At 40.5% G+C, this 20,876-nt stretch overlaps 1 protein-coding gene across 2 annotated transcripts in view; it reads left to right on the forward strand.

Moving 5' to 3' along the window:
• Positions 1-20,876, forward strand: part of FAT3 (FAT atypical cadherin 3) — a 305,554-nt gene that overhangs the window by 272,034 nt on the left and 12,644 nt on the right. For both annotated transcript variants that reach the window (XM_062487540.1, XM_062487541.1), the window contains exons 19-21: positions 2,952-3,086; positions 4,076-4,233; positions 11,721-12,189. In XM_062487540.1, the coding sequence (XP_062343524.1) occupies positions 2,952-3,086; positions 4,076-4,233; positions 11,721-12,189 (762 nt within the window). The remainder of the gene's footprint in view (positions 1-2,951; positions 3,087-4,075; positions 4,234-11,720; positions 12,190-20,876) is intronic.

Genomic DNA, 20,876 nt, shown 5'->3' on the forward strand with positions numbered 1-20,876 from the left:
GCCTAGAAAAAAAAAAAAAGATCAATTTGAAGCTATATTTCTTGAATCTTTTATTGGATGGAAAATAGACTGCTCTTTGGAGTGGAAATGCAACATTAGAATAATTTTATTTAAACTCAGGCTGTAAATCTTTGATGTGGACAACGTAACCTTGAACAATTTTGCAATTTTGCTCCACATAGTTGTGAAATCAGCCTGAAAATGCGTGTTAGCTGGGGCAATGCAGTAATGCCGATTTGTAGCTTATGTACTTAGAGCCATACAGACAGGCATAAAGCACTTCTCACGAGTCTGAATATTTTAAAGTTCTGTGACAGCTATGAAATGCTGCTGCAGCAGGATGAATAAAAAGTCGGTTTCCTTGTAGTTTACCAGAAGGAGTGTTTTTGGCTGTTCAGGATAAACAGCTATCTCCACTGTTGCACGGAGTACGTTAGATCTTTTCCATCTATTTTTTTTTTTTTATGCAAAAGGATGGCTGTAAGGTATGAATCAGAGTTTGAATCAGATAAAAAAACCTGGCAGAGATGGATAAAAAAGTAAGCTGTTCCTTGACTGCTTCATGTCAAAGATACAGTCACAGGTTAGAGGATGTGAAAATTTGCTGAGCCACATTTGGAAATCTCAGTGCCTCTTTCTGCTGCACAGTGACAAGCTGTGGGGCTTTAGTCCAAATGGCATGTATGTCAGCTACACAGAGGCTCACTTGAACTGCAGCCTCACAAAAGCTTTAAGTTTGTTCAAAGAGCATATACACTCTGCAGACACCAGAATGCTGTGTATTTGTCACATAAGAATGAGGTAAAATAGCTAAAACAACCAAGACAAAAATATAGCCTGTAGAAAAAAGGCAGCCTGTAGAATTTCTAACCACTCACTATAATTTCAGAAATAATTGTTACTTGCCATTGAATTCTAAGAAATTAGTTTTATTCTTTAAAAAAGTCAAAAAAACCAAAGTATAGAAAACATCATATTCTCTGTTAGATTCTACAGATCTCAATGGAATATAAATCTCTAGTCCAGAACCCCATGACATTTTTTTGCTTGATTCTATAAGGCCTAAGGTGTGACTGTGTATTGCAGCTGTTATTCCTGCTAATGTTACCTACTAATGTGATTAGTAAAGATTGCCATGCATCATTTTCTAACAGAGCTACAGGCAGAACTGTAAATCTTTTACTCCACAGACCTCTCAAACAAATGTTTGATAAAGGAAGGGAGGATGTTAAACATTAAATTGACTGTGCTGTAGATCAAGGAAGACATTTACAGTAATTGCCATATTTGTAGTCAGCCCATGTCCACTTTGAAAGCTACAGCAGTCATTTTTCTTTTCCCAGAAAATACTTACAGTGTCAGGTAATTTCAGCTGTGCTTACTATGAGCCCTGCTTGGCTTGTACAAAAGTGTGAGAGCAATAAGATTCTTTCTTTCATTACTTTTGGAGATGTTCTCCATGACAGGTTGATTCCTTCCTTTATAAACTGTAAATAAAGCAATGTGTTCAAAAGCAAACTAGTTTTTGAATATGATAAAGATCCTGCAATATACAAGAACTGCCAATAATCAGAAAGCAATGGGTAGGTTTTTATCATTAAATTCATTACCTGCATGTCTTAAATAAATTAACTTGATAAACAAAAGAAGAGGTCTCTGTCCATCCCCAGCAACTGCCTTTCCCTCCTTTCATGCCAGGGCTACAAATCAACAAAAGCAAGGGCAGGAGTGCCTTTTTTCCTGCACTTGAAGTCTACTTTCATAATAGCCATACTTACGTGCTCAAATGTAGAAACTGATCCTGCATCTCCCAAGTAGCTCATTGCAACCAAGAAGAGGATAGCTGTTGTGGAAGTCCTGTATTTCTGAAAATTCATATATTAAGCAGCAATAGTTGTATCATGTTTTCCATTATTATAGACAGTGTGTGCAAATCTTTTAAGATCAGGGCAATCAAAACAGATTTATTTCGACACTTTTAGAAGTTAAATGGAAGTTTTAGCCAAACCCCATGAAATGCAAAAAATTCTTTTGACATTGACAGGCTTTAAATACTAAGTCCTTGACATGCTCATCTTGATAGATGTCAAGAATTTAGGGGGTTTTGAAAAACCTGCCTATAATTGTGTTGCTCAAGTATTTCAAGCAAATTTAAAAGTCAGTATAGTTCTGTCCCTGCAGATTATAAAAAAAAGGACGGCAGGTTTTGGTAGCCTGGGCAAGCTGGATAGGATGTAAGATCTCAGAAATGTCAGGAAGAACAACGTAGAGGGGGAGGGCAATTTTGCCTGTGAGGTATGATCAAGCCAGCAGCATGTCCTGTGTAGTGTGAGAATGAAAAATCCAGGTGTCACTGTATCCCCAAGCATGGCTTAGAATCACAGAATATCCTGAATTGGAAGGGACTCACAAGGATCATCAAAGTCCAACTGCTGGCCCTGCACAGGACCACCAAGAATCACATCATGTGCATGAGAGCACTGTCCAAATGCTTCTTGAACTCTGGCAGGCTTGGTGCTGTGACCATTTCTACCTCCTTAAATTTGTTTCTCATGGATGTGCTGGGGGAAAAGGAGTGCATAGCTTCAAGCAGTTTTTTCCCCTCATATCTCTAAAGCCCCTGTGCAGAAAGCTTTGTGGGAAAATGAATGGCCTGAGAGTTATCACACCATTTATAAACTACTACTGCTCATAATAGTTCGTTTTTGTAATATGTTCACATGGGGTTTAGGGCAGTCTTTGGAAAAGAACTATTGCAGTTCTGCTGTGTGCTTGTCCAAAAGCTGTTCCTTTCTATGAAGGTTTGTTGGGGCTTTTTTGTTGTTGTTAATGTTAAGCCATTTTTTGCTTGTACTGAAATGTGCGATCGATAATTGTCTTTCATTACTCTTTTATTGCTGCAGATCATGCTTTGCACTGTGGATCCCTGACAGTGTTTTAACTTCTTTCAGGAGGACTCTGCCCAGGGTCCAACGATCCCTGTCTGGAGAAGCCATGCCCAGGGGACATGCAGTGTGTGGGGTATGAAGCCAACCGGAGACCGTTCATCTGCCAGTGCCCACCAGGAAAGCTTGGCGAGTGTTCAGGTGAATGTCACAGCCATAAAGGGGGATGGATATACTTGGACAATAACGTGCTGCCATTCTCATTTTGTAGGCAGAAGTGCCAGTGAAGTCAACAGAAAGTGTGCTGTTTAACCCATCTCAGCATGGAAACTTGGGGTGGCTGTTTATAAGCTCTGTAAATGCTTATCTTTATCGATATGGGGCTGTGATCCAGTTTCTGTTTGGAAATTCCCACTGGCTTGCTTGAATACCAGTCCAGTAATACAGGCTGCTGAGAAAACAGGATTTTTCATAGAGCATGTTATGCCAGATGTTTTCCTGCCCATGGGCAAAGCTCCATAATTAACTCTTCTGGTTGCTATTTAGATTACCAAAATTCCAACCTTTATTAATGAAAACACTACACTATCCAAAAAGAAAGTTTGAGGACATCTGTTAGTTCACTACATCTGTGTTGTTCCCTGGGATATGAAGAGCCAGGTGGACAGCCAGTGAAGTAGAGCTTTCTGTTGACTTCAGTGAATCCCAGGCAGCAGGACAGAGCATTTGTGCTGTTTGCCTGATGAAAGCACAGCAGATACTGAACTGTGGTCCTGGGCACTGGTTGCAGGGGCTCACTTCAAGGGTTTGGCTCACATCTGCCCGTATGAAGCTTGACACCCATATCTCAACTGCCTGATGTACAAGTGTGGTCATCTTTGATTCCCTCTGTTATCAGTGAGGCAAGACTGGTGCCTCCAGGAATGTGTGAAAAATGCTGAATACTTGAAGAAACCTCTTTTTTTTAAGTATGGAGAAATAGAACTTTCCTCCATCCCCTGAAAAAATAGCTTAAAGTGCAAAAAATATTTTGTAGTAGATGCTAACTTTGTTTTCTCTCATCAAAAATGGTCTATTTATTTCTTCCTAGTCATTCTCATTAACTTTATAAATTATTTAATTACTTTACAGTTCAGGAATTGTTTTATGTATCACTAAAAGCACGTGTCTTTTCAAAATGGTTGTTTCAGGCCACACTTCCCTTAGCTTTGCTGGGAATAGCTACATTAAATACCGTGTTTCTGAAAATAGCAAGAAAGAGGAATTCAAGTTGGCTCTCCGTCTGCGAACACTGCAAAGCAATGGGATTATAATGTACACCAGAGCAAATCCCTGTATAATTCTGAAGGTAATTAAAATAACTTATCTTCTCTGCAGTTGATTTTCTTGATTCTATATTTTCTCTTGGCTCTTGATTTGGAGAATGCTGTTCTCATTTCAGCTGTAGATTGAGAAGATGAAGTCTGATTCTAACAGGGAAAAACAATTTCAACAACAGCAGCAGCAACAACGATCAGAAAAGCAGCTTGTTAGTGGTACTTTACTTGGAAAATTCCCCACTGGGTGCTGTTCATTATAAGCACATTATGTGTGTCTGTGTGCAGGAGCCAGTCTGCACGAGATGCAAGATTTGGCCATTTATATGACTATGTAGTCAAAACGAAGCCTGCTGAAATTGCTGTTCTTCCCTTCTGTCCTGTCTGTGGTTAGAGGATATGCCCTTACTGTTAGTGAGCTAATTCCAGAAACCAACTGCTTAGAACATGTCTTCCACTGAATATGAAGATCTCTGCGCTCTGTGGATTAAGATTCTTTGTTAAGAGAGACATGGGGTCAGTGGAGATTGATACCAAATGAATATTGAATCAATAAGTTTCCATGCCTTTTGTTTGGTTGGTTGGTTTTTGTTTGTTTGTTTATGTTTTTTTGTTTGGTTGGTATTTAGTTTTGTGGAATGGTAAATAAATAAATGCTGGATGGAAAGGGAGTACAAGGCTCATCCAAGGGCCTGCACATGTAGTATTTCTGCTATAGTCTCTAAGGAACAAAATGAAAACATTGTGATTTGTAATTCAGCCACATCCTATAAGTCAGCAGTGGGAGAAATGGCACAGAGCCTTTTGTGCCTGTGTTTGCAATCTAGAGTACTTTTGTCTGAATGCTTAAGTAATGTTAAAGTGGGTAGATGAGTTAATAATGGGCAACAAATAATTGTATAGCTGTTAGATGAAGTATTTCATGAGCAAGTATGTCTGTCATGTACCAGGAACTGTCAGTATTGTTCAGATTTACATAAGACAATTAACCCCTGCTTTGAGATGTGTAGCAATGCAGTTTAAATTTTCAAGCATATGTTTTTGTGTAAAAAAAAAAAACAAGCAAAGCTTCAGATTGGAAAACCTTATTTGAAGACCTATTTTATGCTCTTAGCATATGGCAGTAAGTAATGTTTGCAATTTTTTAATTTCAAAAAATACCTGGGGAAAAAAACAAATGGTCCTGGTGGAAGGTGCCACTTGAAAACAATAGGAGATGATACAGAGATGGCCTGAATTGGACTTAGAATGCTGATAGTAGAATCCATTTTGATAGAATTTTGTGTATAAGGCTCTCATCATTAAGGAGCACAGCATATCCAGATCATAAACAACTGAGTGAAAATAGCCAGTTGAAGCAGGGAAATTTTGCTACCAGAATAGAAAAGGTGATGCTACTACTGTTGCTACCAAAAAAAAAAAAAAAAAAAAAAAAAATCCAAACCAGTAAGAGAACTCCCCTTTGCAATCACCTGAATTCAGTTTTAAGTTGTGAGGTAGGAATCATTTTTTCAGTCCATGCTTCACGTTATCACCTAATTATTTTGCTTTGAAAGATGCTGAGTTAATACTTCAAGGAGCACCAATGAGAGCTGTGGTCCAATCTCAGTCAGCAGCCTATATATATGTCAAGCTGTTTTGTTTCCTTGGTCTAAGAAAGAGTAAATAGAGAGCTTCATAAGCAGCTGCTACCTCACGTATCTGGCGAGGTCCAGGGTTGTGTATGGATGCAAAGCTTCTGCTTTCTCCCATGCATTTATCAGGGGAGGACATAGGGAGCTGCCTTCTCAAAGCCTCGTGCTCAGCTTTGCAGTAGGGCAGGATTCACTGTTGCAGTGAGTATGTCCTTTTCCCAGGTCTGGCACTGGGCTTTTGCATACATGGGGTTTAAAGGAAGAAAAATCATTACATTCAGCATCTTTTTTTTTAAGAAATGGTATCACTTAAAAGATCAGGAATTGTCAAGAGTTTAGTTCATAAAGGTCTTTAAGCCAAGGAATATCAGGCTAAGTTCTCACAAAAGTGCTCTGTGGCAGACAAATGTCATCATGCTCAAGGGATTCAGCCCTATCAGGTCTCTTCATGGATGGCAGCTGGCTCATGGACTGCACTTTGGGGATCCCTGACTCGGGTGTTTTCAAGGAAGTTATGCTTGGACTTTATAAAATAAGACTTTCTTTGATTTATAAACCAGAGGTAAGGCTTCCTTTTTTTCCTTTAACCAGGTACATATGTTGGGAGATACTCAGGAATGAGGCCATTAAGCAGATTAATTAGAGGTCTATAAACATGAAGTTGTTATCATTTGAGCATTGCTTTCAATTAAATTAAACATGAGGAGAAGCTTTCCAAATAGAGGATAAAGGATGAAATCCCGTGTTCTTTTGAGCACTCTGGCATCACTCCAGCAAAGCACTTAATCACTTGCTTAACTTCCTGTATTTGAAAGCAGTTGGAACTATTCACATACCTTAATATTAAGCATCTACTTAAGTATCTGCTGGATTAGCACCAGAAGGCCCAGCACCATCACTGAGCTTCAAATAAAGGCAGAGGCAGAAGAAATTTAGACCCACAAAGTATGAGCCCATGGGAAGACAGGCAGAAAACACCTGTGCTGTCAGGGCGTAGAGTGGCATTGATTGTTTTGAAGCAAGTCTCTGCCATTGCAGTCTGTTTAAACATTAATGCTGCAATATGCCTTTTTGGTGTTTAAATGACCAGCTTAATTTTGGAAACTCATACATTTGTGATAACTCCAGGGATGGAAATATTTCATCATCTTAACATAATGTCCTTCCTGGATGAATAAGCAATTCCATAGAGCAAACTGCTTGTCTACTACTTTGCTGAAAGCCTACCAGCTACACTGTATTGATATAATAAAATAAGGGTGTTATTTATTCAGCTGTTTCAAATAAAGCAACTCATCAATTGATTTTGAGAGGCTGGGCTTTTCTTCTTGTTTTGGTTTTTTTTTTTTTTTTTTTTTTTTTGGTTTGTTTTGTTTTGTTTTATTGCATGCTCTTGCTTTTAAGACAATTGGAGCAGAATGAGATTCAGGTCAGTGTTGGCTTTTTTTCCCTTGGAAAGACTGCACGTCCCAAAACCAATACCACCATGTCTTTTTTACCTATGTAGCAGCTAACTCAGAAAAGTAAGATGCAAACATTTTAACCATTACAAGGCCATTGCATCAGAGAATTCCATTTCTTTTTCCTAGGAATATAATGGAGATTAATCTTGTTTTGTGAAATTTTAAGGATTAAAAATAGGTAAAGAAAGACTTTCCCATCATGCCATAAATATGGCAGCTAAACAGTGAAAGGCAAGCATATGTTCTTCTGTCCAGGCAGTTAGTGTGAAACTTTGTGTGGTTTAGTTAAGTGTTTTTTATACATTTTAATGCATTACTTCTGCATGGCTTATGCTGGATAGAACTGAAGTTTGGATATGATCCCAGTTGTGGCTGGAGTTGAAACAAGTAATATTTTAATTAAATACACCGTTTTACACAAACGAACCTGAAATGCAATTCAGCTAACAAAATATTTCCCTAGATAGATTAGGAGGCAGCATGCTGTATCCATGGTGTTTGACTGCAGATGGACTGTGTGAGCTGGAGGTGGTCTCAGAAGAACCATTTGATCATTTTATTACCTATGTTGATACACAAATATGGATGTTAGCCAAACATCTTAGCCAGACTAATATTCTAATATAATTTACAGTATGTGTTTGGCTCCATTCTGCTCATTGAATGAAATTGTTGAAATGTAACAGATTGCATCAGCTTTTGGAGTCTTTACTGTTCTTTTAACTTCTCCACAGGTGAGGAATCTTGTGGCACATATGCTTAAGTGTACATTAGCCTCCCTGTCACAGTTGTTATAACTGAAACTGTAACTAAACTCTGGGAAGTGGAAGCGTTGTGGGAATTTTTTGCCCAGCTAGGATGAAGGAGTGTCTCTCTGCTTCCATGGTGCAGAGGGTCTCTGCTAGTGCCGTGGGCTGCACTGGTGAGGGGTTGCAAAGTTTGCATGCCTCTGCTGTGAGATGGAGTAACTCAGGCTTTCTGCTGTGTTGCACTACATAGATGGATGAAAAAAGCAATGCCACCTATTCAGTGCTGGACTGACAGTCTGACACTACAAGCTGTCAACCAGACCAACCATGCCACTGAGGTTATTGTCTGGGTAACTGCTGAGCCTGGGCAAGAGCCTGGGTATTCAGTGGATGTCCACACCTTTTACTTGGATGTCCCTCTTGAAGTTCAGCTTTTCTTGGTACTGAGGTCCAGGTGATAATTAAAGAACTTCTGAGGACTGAGCAGTGAGCGTGACATCTCAGTGGTTACAAGGAATCACAGGAGCACTAGGGATTAATTGCTGAATGATAGTTGAAATCTCTGTGCTTAGCAATGAGGACAGCAGTTTTACCTGTTAGGTGGAAGAACCTTTTCCTCCCTGCCTGGCCAGTCCAGCTGCTAAGTACTCAAGAGTGGAGCCCTTTGCATTATCTGCTCCTTGCCGGCTCCTCCCGTTCTTCCTACTCCTCCTCAAAGTCTGTCAGGGAACAGTATTTCCTCCCAGCTCCTCTACAGCAAGGCCCCTGACCATCTGATTAATGAAAGTACTTTTATGGTCCCATTGCTGCGGGTATCTGGGCATGTCACACAGTCTTTAATGAATGTATCTGTAAAGCAATGGTGTGAGGTAGGGAAATGACGTTACCCCTCTTTTACTGATGGAGACCTGAAACTAATCGCTTGCCTGAGATCTCAGAGGAAGAATGTTGCAGAGTGTGGATTCCCATGCAGATCTGTCATGTCTTAGGCTAATACTGCAAGCATCAGACCATCCTTTCCATCTTTCACTCTAGTTAGAGGTTACTCGTGTTTCTTCAATAACAGGAAGGAAACTTAACCCTTCAGACAATATATATATGCTGTGTATGTCAGATCATCTGCTGGTAAAAAGAAATAAAAGTGGATGAGGAAGATGTATAAAACATATTTTAATGGCAAATCTTTTAGATCATAGTTTCCTGTATACAAATGGTATAATATTTATCCCAGGTGCTCAAATGTGGTGTTGTATTTATAAAGATAATTGGAAAAACATGTTCTGTGAGTAAGAGTAATAGACATGCAGGCAGTAGGTCCTTCAGGGCATAAGTGGTCATAGGGGAGGTATATGTGTATTATACACAATCAGTAGAAGAGTTTCCATAGGAAAAGCCTTTTGAGTAAGCAGCAAGTTATCTGCTTATTCAGGGATGGCTGTTTTTCAAAGTGTAATATGTTGGCATGCATTTTGCTGTTTGATTTGTATTCCTGGTGAGACAGGCCACACTTTCTGAGCAGCACCTTCAATGTTTATGAAGTGTTTTGTTGCACAGGGAGGAAAGAAACTATTGCTCCATCTCTAGAGAGAAAAAATTCTCTGTTTATCAAGGCATCTTGTTTACCAAAATTCCTCCTAAGAAAATGCTTTAACAGACCAAATTTCAATCTACAGAAACTGTTTATGGCTGAGTTTTGAGTCCTATAAGAAAATGTTTTTTAATGAAAAATTATCCAGACCCATTATTCTATACACCCATTAGCCTTAATTGATTGAGCTGTAGGAGTATAAAGCAGCATCCATCCCTTAAACGTGTAGTACAGTCATAGATCTGATTTCTTCTCCGTTTCATTACATCCTACACATCAGGGACTTTCAAAACAGCCAGGTGTTCATAGCAGGGGCTAATTCTAACTCCTTCCCTTGGCTCCTTCTATGTGTGTATTCATTTCTCTACACCCCCTCAAACCATGCAGACTAAGTGAGCAGCTGGCATCTACGGGGAGCTTGCCCCACGCCTGGCACCTCTGTGTCCATGCTGCCGAGCATAGCAGAGGAGTGGTGTGCTTTGTACCCCAACTTTCCAGTGTGTTTGGCTTGAGGTCCAGTTCAGCATCAAGAATCATCAATCCAGTTCAGCATTCTGTCCAGCCAGACAAGAAACCAAGGATTTGCAAGAGAAGGAAATCCAGAGAACTACATATCTCAAGATTTTACTCTTAGCTTTTCTCCAGGTAGTTTTGTCAACCTCCAAAGACATAAAATACTGATAATGGCATGACAGTCTGCTCCTGTAGATTTACACTTTCCTGTTTACCTTCAAGCCACGTCAGGGAGCCTGGCGGAGAAGAGTTTGAGCACACAGTCACATGCCAAGGGATGTCTCCATCTAACATGACTGTTCATGCTGGAAATGGCCAAAAATGGCCAAAACCCTGGGAGGTTCTTGCATTGACAGCTGTGTCAGCTCTGCTCTTACTGGGGGGAGCAGTCAGGCTCTGTAAGAGATATGCCAGTGAGAGGACAATGTGAGCTGCCTGGTGGGATGAAAAATGACACAGCACCTGAACTTTGGAGGGGGATAAATAATGGGACAGAGCTGTCTTGAAATGGGGTTTGCAGAAGTAAATACTTCCTAGAGCATGACATAAAGGTAAAATACTTGGAAGAGCTTTCAGAGAACTTGAATCCAATTAATGTGTCATAAGAAATTATTTCCAACCTTGTCAGCTGTTTTAAACTTATATGCCATCTGTTAGGGAAACCTAAAATCTTTCGGTAAATGCTAATTGGGAAAGCAGCACTTCATACCCATTTCTTCACTGCACTTTGCCTGCCCCAGTAGATAGCACAGATTTTCCCTTTACGAGGACTTGGGATTAGTGAGGGACATGAGGGAGAGTGAGAAATCCCCCTACAAACTCTAAATCCATGAGTCCAGCAAAAATATTAGGAAAGAAAGGAAAGTAAGACCCATCTTATATCATCTGTGAGGTATATACACGGCAGGTTGTGTAGCATCTTTGGGAAGTAAGTGACTTTTGGTCAACTAGTATCTTAATGTTGTAATTAGAGCTACTGAACTTAGGATGTTTAGAGGCAAATCCACACCTCGTTGAGATGCTCCTAAAGGTTACAGAAGCGCAGGACGTGCTAACATCACCAGCTGAAAGTGTGGCCACTGACTTTGCCACAAGCCTGTCAAACACTAAGAGGTGATTCTGTGCCCTGCCTGTCCTTTAAATAGCATCAACCACTGGGAGCAGAATCACAGCTCTCAGACTTGCTAAGAGAGAGAGACACAGCTGTTCAACAGCAGAGCCAAGAGCAGAACGAGGGTCCTCAAGTCCATATCCTGCCCAGTAAAACATATAATTATCCCAGTTTTCACCTGTGTTCTGCACCCATGTGGTCTTCTGCATTTTTAGTTTTCCTGCAGTAATTGGCTTTGGGCAAATTCGAAGTAAGCTGGTATTTTCCACCTTTTTTTTTTTTTTTTGCTCATGATAAGATAAAGGCACAGCTTTTTTCTGTTTTAATGTCTTGCAGGAGAGCAGCTTTAACAGTGTGCAGACACTGTCTAGAAGTTCTCTGTGCTTCCAGATTCTCTGTGAGAGCGTATTATGAAACAGCTGAGCGCCTGAAGCAGTTTGATTTCTGTTTTCCTCCTGCAGATTGTCGATGGCAAACTCTGGTTCCAATTGGATTGCGGAAGTGGCCCGGGAATCCTGGGAATTTCTGGCAGGGCTGTTAATGATGGAAGCTGGCATTCGGTCTTCCTGGAGCTGAACCGCAATTTCACGAGCTTGTCCCTGGACGACAGCTACGTGGAGCGCCGCAAAGCCCCCCTGTACTTCCAGACGCTCAGCACGGACAGCTCCGTCTACTTCGGCGCCCAAGTCCAAGTGGATAATGTCCGCAGCCTGACTGACAAGAGGACAACGCAGGTCCTGAGCGGCTTCCAGGGCTGCCTGGACTCTGTAGTCCTCAACAACAATGAGCTGCCGCTCCAGAACAAGCGTAGCAGCTTCGCAGAAGTGGTTGGCCTGACGGAATTGAAGCTTGGCTGCGTCCTTTATCCCGATGCCTGCGAGAGACACCCCTGCCAGAACGGCGGCACCTGTACTGCCGTGCCATCTGGTGGTAAATGTTTTCATTACGTTATGGGCTTCCCCATCCCCGTTTTCCTCTGTCATTTATTGCCAGAGATGGTTTTATGCAGCAACGTGCTTGAAAAATCTCATGAACTCTATAAAATTCTGATAGGTATTGCGAATTGGGTAAAAGCTGTTTGCTCTATAAATAACAGTGAAATGGTGCCCCTTCTTATTGCATTAGTGTTCCAGGAGGAAATTGATTTATTGGCTGTTAGTATAATCCCATTTCTATAGAAACCAGTAGAATTACAATTACTGTAATGTTCAGCTGGATTTTTCAGAATCCATTTACAGCATCCTTGCAGCACTGAGGGCTGTACACAAAGATGGTGATTTGAAACGTCCATCACAGATGCAACAGCAGTGTTGCATTCCTCTGTTTCCAAAGCTGTCACAAATAATTGCTGAGCTGTCCGCAAACACCTTCGTCCTTTTGTGAGTGAGTAATTTGATTACATGTCTGTATGGAAAATAGCAAGTTGGGCCCATTATAACCCCCCCTGAACTGTATTTTACAGCTTTCTCCGAGGCCTGAGTGCTCTAAGGTCTAAGTAATATTATCCAAATTTTATAGGGCATTGATTTAAACTGTGCTTGTATTGGAGTTTCCTATCCAGTGGTTATGTGGTGGTTTGTGTGATTTGATACCAGTGACTTACTGCAGTGCACAAGTTACCAGAACAGTCAGCATGTTAGCAGGAGAAAAAGTGAATGGGACACATGTAGAACATTCCCTCTCGGGCAGTTCTCTTTCTTTAATAAAGGAGTTTCCCTTCCAATTCCCCATGCTGCATTAGCACACAGCATTGCAAACCTTTTCTGGCAGAATAGAACTTCCTCTGAAAAGGACATTGCTCAACAGAGAAGTTTTCTGCAAGTTCAGAGCTTTCCATCCACTTACTGTCAGTGAGTTTTTGTCATGGCTCTCTAGGGAAGTTCCCACTAAACTCTTGCTTTGTGGAGCATTTAACCACTGTCACAGGGCTTTCTACTTTAATGCGTCCATGCAATTCCCTTGTACCCATAGTTATTATTTCTGTTTTTCATTAGTTTAAGCCTGACTCTCGTATTTTCTTTCTGAGTCCCTCCCCACCACACAGATTTTTTAGGCCTACCTAAACTTCAGATCAGCTCAAGGCTGACATGTGGTGAGATCTGAGCAAACTGTGATAAGTTTCTCAGTTGGGTAGCCCCAGGCTTATAAAGTAAGTCCTGAAAATGTGGATTTGTCCATGCCGGGCTGTCTCAGCTAGCTAGCATTCCCTCTGGATCTTTGGCTTTGAGTCAGCGACCTCTTCTCCTATGCTATCACAAATGATACATCAGGGATGCTATCAGCTTCACTGTTGATAGAAAGAGATGGGAGGACAGTTAGAAGGAATGAAGCACAGCACTGGCAATCCAGGATGTGTTGTGGGGCGTGAGTGGAAATGTTGCTGCACATGTCTTTGTCCATAAGGGTCTTTGTTTACCAAAGGAAGGAGAGAAAAGGAGGGCTGCACAACAAGGGCAAAAGAAAATAATTCTGAGACAGAATGATGCTGCAGCCACTGGAAGAATTGCTAAGCATGATTATTGAAATTCCTAGGAAATGTGGCCATAGTATGTACAGGAACATATGTAGGATGGCTTTGATTCAGAGTCCATACTTAATAAATGAGGTTGACCACTTGCCTCACATCCTAAGAAGCATGAGATTAGTTCCTTCTATTGATTTTATTTGAGTCTATTTACAGTATTGCTCAGCAATCTCATGATGAGTAAATTGAAACCTTTCTAACAGAACTCCTTACAGTAATTCTTTTTTTTTCCCAGCACTATGTGCATGCCAGTTCAAACTGAGGGGAGACACGGGGTAGGGGAGAAACGAGCTCTGAAGTTTGAACCCATCTTATCACTGGAATGGAAAATACCAATTTCATGTCAACAAAATTCACTTCTGGAAAGCAGTCACAGAACTGATTTAACGTGCCTGTGTTCCTGCCTCGGCGAGGGGCATGTGCCCTGCAGGGATGTTTTGGCTGCCTGCCGTCAAAAAATCTGTTTGCTGTTTTTACTGTCTCAGCAGTGTGTGTAAATAAAGGATTGTTATAAAGCCATAATTCCAGTGCAATGGGCCCTGACTGTATGTTGGTGGTTCTACAGCCCAGCCCTTAAGAAAAAGGCATGAGCACTTTTGCTTCCACTAGGCAAAGCAATTCTGTTGATAGTGTCCTCCATATGCTGAAAGGCCACATAATTAAATACTAAGAGCACAAGAGTCAAACAGCATTACAAGTCCTAGTTGCAGAGCCACAAATTGCAATGTGCATTTAAGAACCATCAGCCATTGCACTTGCTGACATAGATGTTAGCAGCTGACTTCCATTTAAAATAGAAAAAAAACCCAACTTTGTTCTTCTAAGAATTTTCTTAAGAATGAAAACGGCAGCTTTTTTTTTGTGAGGGGCAGAATGCAAAAATATACCACGCAAAGGTCCTTTTCCCAATCACGGTGCATTCAGTACCATCAAGATTTCTTGACTAATATTTTTTCTTGTATTATCCTCCTTTTTCAGTTTTTGGAGAATAATGTTCCTTTTCCTAAACAGAGAGTATTTGGCATAAGATTTGTTTGAATAAATACACCCTCTAATTCAAATTTTACAAAGCAGATTTTGTATACTGTTAACATCCTTTTTGTTATGGACAGCCCACTGTGCTTTACAGGAAAATTAGGAGAGAGGAAAAGAAAGCTGAGATTTACAGCTAACTTCAGAAAACAGCCAAGCAAAGGTTACCCAACATGATAACATGGAATAGTTGCTGGCTACATACCAGAAGTCATAGAGACCATGTCTGATTTACATATAATTTGCCTAAATTGAACATCTGTGACACAAACCTCCATAACAATGTTCCTGTTGTGAGGTCTTCCTTTCAATAGAAATGCCTACTGCCCTGTTTGCCATTAATTAAAAGAAGTGCTTCAGTTGCCTTTCACTTCATCTTGTGGTTATGGGAATAGGGTGGCACCATGGCCCTGTTTGCAGAAGTGCTCTGTATGCACTAGGAGTGGGTCCATGCCACTGCTGTTAGGGTTTGCATGGATACATTCCCAGAACCTTCACAGCACCTGGCACAGGGCAGGGCTGTGCCTGGGCTGCATGCAACTCAGGACTGACCACAGAGGTGTTGCCCCAAAGCAGGGCTGGCACAGGGCTAAGCTGACCCACAGTAGCTCTTTCTGCCCAACCTCTCTGTGCAGGAACAGGGCAGAATGGGGATCTCTGTATGAGAGGGCACAGACACCTCAGGTGGGAGCTCCAAGAGTAAAGAAAAGCCTCTCTGCTTTCAAACTCTGGATTCTGAGCCAGCAGAAAGTGACCATGATGTGAACCTTTTCTTGCTATTATAGCAGCAGTGTTGGCCAAGTGATGTCAGTGGTTCAAGAGGTGGGGACTGCCTGTCCAGAGACCCTATGGGGAGATGCAATGCATACTTAAATAGGGGTTGGCAGAGGAAGATGAGCACTCATTAGATCTGACAGCTCAGGAGACTTGTAGCAGAAAGAGACATACTCAGGGCAATTTTCTTGGGAGACAGTGGAAACCACAGCCCTGAAGTATAGGCCACATTCTTCCAGACTTTTCAGTCCCTATCCATAAGTATGGGTCAGTAAAGCTATTTTTAAAGAAAGTTAACATTTTAAAACATGAAGAACAGCATGACTTTCAGAAACAGCTTGGTTCTTTGAACTGAAATTTCCCAAGAAAATTCAACCAAGTGTTTAAAGTGTGGTTAAGCTACAAGCTGCTGAATATGAGGTCTTAAAATGGGAAATGTCACACAACCTTAATAATAGTGTGGCACTTCCAGGGCTGCCAATAGTAAATGTATGTTTATCTGCATGAGTAACAGCACAAGCAATCTCAGCAATAGAAAGCTTTACTGTAATCACATGCAAAGACTGCACCAAGGTTTTCAACCACAGAGAGAAACCTCATGCTTGTAAAGCCTGCAATTATAAGTATAGTTACTTCCTTTTAATTTGATCAGTCCTATATACATCTGGCTTTGATTAAAGTAAATGGCTTGTATGAGTAGGCGATTTTATTTGAACATGAAGCATTTGAGCTGAAATATCTACTGAGTCAAGGACTGTGGGCAGATTGTGAGGACATAAAGTCATTTTGCTTTCCCCACACTTGACTTTCTTCTATTTTTTTCTTTGTCATTTTTTTTTTCTTTTTTTTTCATGAACAGAACTAAAATCCAAAGGGAGGAGAAAATGCAACATGGCACTTGGGTGGTGTGATTAATACATGTTTTAAATGCTGTTGGCAACATTACTTACAGCTGGTTTTGAGGATCAGGTAGTTCATAAGAAAGAAATAAGGAAAAAATTATTGTAATACTGCAGAACTAACCTGTTCTTACTAATGTTCTTGACCTTGCTTTTTCACACACACAAGCAACCCAGCATTCATTCTGTGATGTGGGTATGCCAAATGCACATCAATTCTTTTTTAAAAGCTTTTTAGAAATTTTGGGGGTGTTTAATTTTTTTTTATAGCTATGATTTTAGGCATCTTTTCTTAAATTCCTGCTTTAAAAGCATGTACATGCTAATCCTCACATAGAGAGTACTGGTTCAGCAAAGACTGAGGTTCATTTTCATACCAACAAGAGGCAATCATCTGTTTGAAGGCAGGTAAGTTAAATCTGGAGTGACAGGACTGTGTATGGCTGAAGAACACACTCTTCTTGAAGGTGGCAGGTTTTGACTATAGATCTACCAAAATACAGATGCTGGGAGAAGTCCTCTTCATCTTCAGTAGTTCTCATAGGTTAGCTTGGTGTGTAACACTGTGTGGTCAATGCCAAGTGCAGGACTGTTTCTGGACATCGAGTTTGTCAGGTCTAGCTGCACAGCAGGGAGAGAAACTACACAGAGAGACCAGAAAAAGCCAAAGGAAAATAAAAGAAACCAGGAAAAGCCAAAGCACGTTAACAGATAAAATCCAGCCTGTTTTGCATGGGGTAGATAGAAACAGGAGCATACACATGTGAAAAAAGAAAGAAAAAAAATTGGCAGCAGTTCAGAGCATCCTCTTTAATAAAGCCAAGCAAACCTTAGGATAGACAGACATTCAGATGCTCAGGCTGGGAGTGCTACCAACAGAGATGTTCACTACATAACGACACCCCATCTGCTGATGGCAATGTGCCTGCCTTGTGCTGCTGCCTCTGCTTCTGAAGTGCCAAGCAAACATAGGTGTAGGCAGGGAGTCTGTGTAGTGTCCTGTCTTATTGCACGCTGCTCTTCGGTAAGGTCTGGGATGAAAAGCAGCTTTTCCTCTGGATAGGGACATGCCAAGGGAGCAGTAAGAGAGGCTGTTTGCGTCACAGTGAGAAGGTGAGATTTAACTAGGGGACTCAGATAAATAAAGGAGCATGAGAGAAGCCTTATAAAACAACCAGTAAGGCCAAGACAATGTGTAGATCTATGTCTACATAATGTTTCAGGTCATGAGTGATATTTGACGTGAATCTTCTGATCGTTATCTCTCCCTGGGCTTCGCTTCCCACTGTGGAAAGGCAAGGTCTCAGAGGGCAGGACCAGGCTGAATTGGAAGGCAGCTGGTCCCAAAGCCCTGAGCTGCATACAGTGAGGGTACTGGGTCCTCAGCACCAGCTGTTTGTCTCCACAGCCCCATTGCTGCTACTCTGCAGGACTTGTTAACATAGATACAGCCCAAAAAAAGCTGTATTCTTGCTCTTAGCTTGTTGTTGCTCTTAGGTCAGCTATTGGTACATGCTGCTATGGCACATTCTGAGAATGTTGTGGTCCCACCCTTGAAGCATTTTAGAGGTGTTTTCCAGAGCTTCCTGTCTTTTTCCACGGGTTCCCTCTGAAGAAATCATAAGATTTGCTGCCTTGGAGAATACAGATCAACATTTCTAGGAATGAAATATTCATTCCTCTTGGAGGAAGTTCAGATGGACTGTATGATATTAAATGTTGATGATTTTCCAAGACTTCAGTGCTTTCATTGTGAGCAGGATCAAGTCCTACATTGTCTAAAAGAGATTTTTCATCCCTTCCTGAGAGGACAGGACACTGAGCTTTTCTCATCCTTGAATGTGAGAAGTTTTCATGTTATTCTAAACAGGAGCGAAGAAATGAATGGTACATCAACAGGATATTAAATTATATAATAAAAATCCTTTATCAGACCAAGATGCACTCTCAACCAGAAGCATTTTCTTTACAGTTGACCTTTGTCCACAGCCATGTGGCTAAAATATGCAGTTGCCAGCAAAATTACAGCCTCTGCTGAGAGGTTTGGAGAAGGATTAAAGGTCTGGCAGGTCTTCTGGCTGAGCTGCTATATGCTGTCTAGTGAGCCATCATATCAGCTCTTCTCTTCCCCACTCCATGAATTTTGACATATGCTTTGCTGTGTTTGAGACCTCTCGGGTGAATGCTCTGCAGCTCTGAGCATGTGTGTCACAGAAAAGTTCTGTGTCTTTTGCCAGTGGCTTGGACTTGGCAGGTGTATGGCAGTGAATCCAGTGAGAGGAAACACCAGTGATAAATATGGTAATTTAACACTGTCTTCTTTTAGTGGCTTTTTGATTTCTAACTTTGATTCTTAGACTTAGAATCTACAGTGAATACTTCAGTCTTCTAATATCTGATGTGTGTTACAGCATCATTAAATCAAATTGTGTGAAAAATGTAGACTTTCAGAAGCAGACTTTTATTTTGATCCTCTTCATACTCTGCTGGACAGGGCTCTGACCTATCTGGTGCATTCAGTTTCATCTCTTCTTAGTATAAAATGCATAAATCTATGCTTCTTTTTATAGTTGGTGGTAAAAGTATTTTTTTAATCAAGTCAATACTTCTCAAGTTTTTTATAATGAAAAAATGTAAACAGAATATATTACAGAACTTAGAACTTAGCTGAAACAGACACAAAACACAAAAAGAAAGTGATTCAAAGGCTTTGACTTACATATGGTTGGCACCTAAGAACTTTGTTAAAAACAGAAAAAACAGAAACAGAAATAAAAGCAGAAAAACAGAAACTTGGTATTCAACGTCTCTTCAGAGTTATGAAGGCTTATAAAATATCAGGTAACAAATAGAATAACATCTATTCTGCTGTTACATAAGGCAACAGAAATGATCATTAATAAAGTGGTTTATATTTGAATTGAACATTCTCCAGTTGCTTAATCTCATTGAGACTGTAAAAGACATATAAAACATTACTGTAAAATTTTGAACTATAGATGTCACTGTTCAGTCATAAAAAGGTAGCACTGAAACAGCCTTGTTTATTCATGTCGTGAATTGTGCCTGCAGTCACAGGTTTGTAATTCTTCAGACCCAGATCACTATAGGTCCAGAAAGCTGTTCACATTGTCTGAGTGGGATATTTTTAAGACATAAAAAGAAATAATCCCATCTTCCTGATGCTGACTAAACGTGCTTTCTGGAAGCCCAAAAAGTTGAATAATTTATCTTCTTAACTCTGTAACCTTGAAAAGGTCAGTGTGTCTGTCTCCCTTCTTGTAGCAGGACAATGAAACAGCGTGATATTTGAGTATTTCATTTATCTTCAGTTAAATAGCACTGGACTCTTGACTGAATATGCCAGCAATCTGGTTCCAAGTTTATTCTCAAGAGCCTGTCCTCATGAAAGAATTCAATTAGAGTAACTGAACAAGGCGAATTGAACCGTATAGGACATAAAAGATGTGGGAATCTTGATGCAGAATTGCTTTTTCCTTATGTCTCCACTGGGTTTTTCTATATTGTTTCCATGAAATTCTTTTCCTTGTAACTGTGCTAGAAATTCCTGCCATGTTTGCAGAAAGAGTAACTTTAAAACAAGTATGTGGGTTTTTTTCCAGATGTATAGGTATAGAAAGTTTTTAAAAATATGTTTAAAAGGCTCACCACTGAGAGATGATATTTCCACATCATCAGCTTGATTGCCAATAATTTTGATATTGATTTGAGTTGCACTCAACCATTTCAGCTCTAACTGCAGCTGTATTAATGGCAGGAAGGTCCCTTGTTTTAGCTCCTTAAAATGCTATATTCAGTAAGTATCTGAACCCCATAACTGGAACTTGAACCTTGCCTACATACCTGTTTAGGACATTTGGATTATATAAGGAACCTTTTAAAAGGTCAGCCAAAGTTTTCTTACAGATGTCCAGGAAAATTTTGCTGGTTCAACAGCTCTAACTTGGGAGTCTTCCACTTCCAGGGACTGCCTTAGCCATCTCATGGCTTTCACAGCCTACGTGTTCCATGCTCTTTTGAAGCGAAAGAGCAGTCAGATTTCCATATCCCGTTCACAGCATTAAGGGATGCACTGCCTCGCTGGATTTCTTTATGACCTTAAATAAAGGTTTTATCAATGCTGCTGTGCCATATGAACTCACAAGAAGAGAAAAAGAAAAAAGGTATTTGTCATTTGATACTTGGTAGGGTGAACTGATGTGTTTAAAATCTTTTTTTTTGTTGTTGTTTTGAATTTTGATGTTGCCCCTGTGTTGGCAAAAAAAACATAGAAATGGGACTTCAATTCCCAACAGGGTCCCCTCTGTAAATGTTGTTGTGTCTGATGAATTGCAGTCAGTGATTAATCAGAATGTGATGTCATACAC

The sequence above is a fragment of the Cinclus cinclus genome, chromosome 2 (assembly GCF_963662255.1).
Source record: "Cinclus cinclus chromosome 2, bCinCin1.1, whole genome shotgun sequence".
Lineage (NCBI taxonomy): Eukaryota > Metazoa > Chordata > Aves > Passeriformes > Cinclidae > Cinclus > Cinclus cinclus.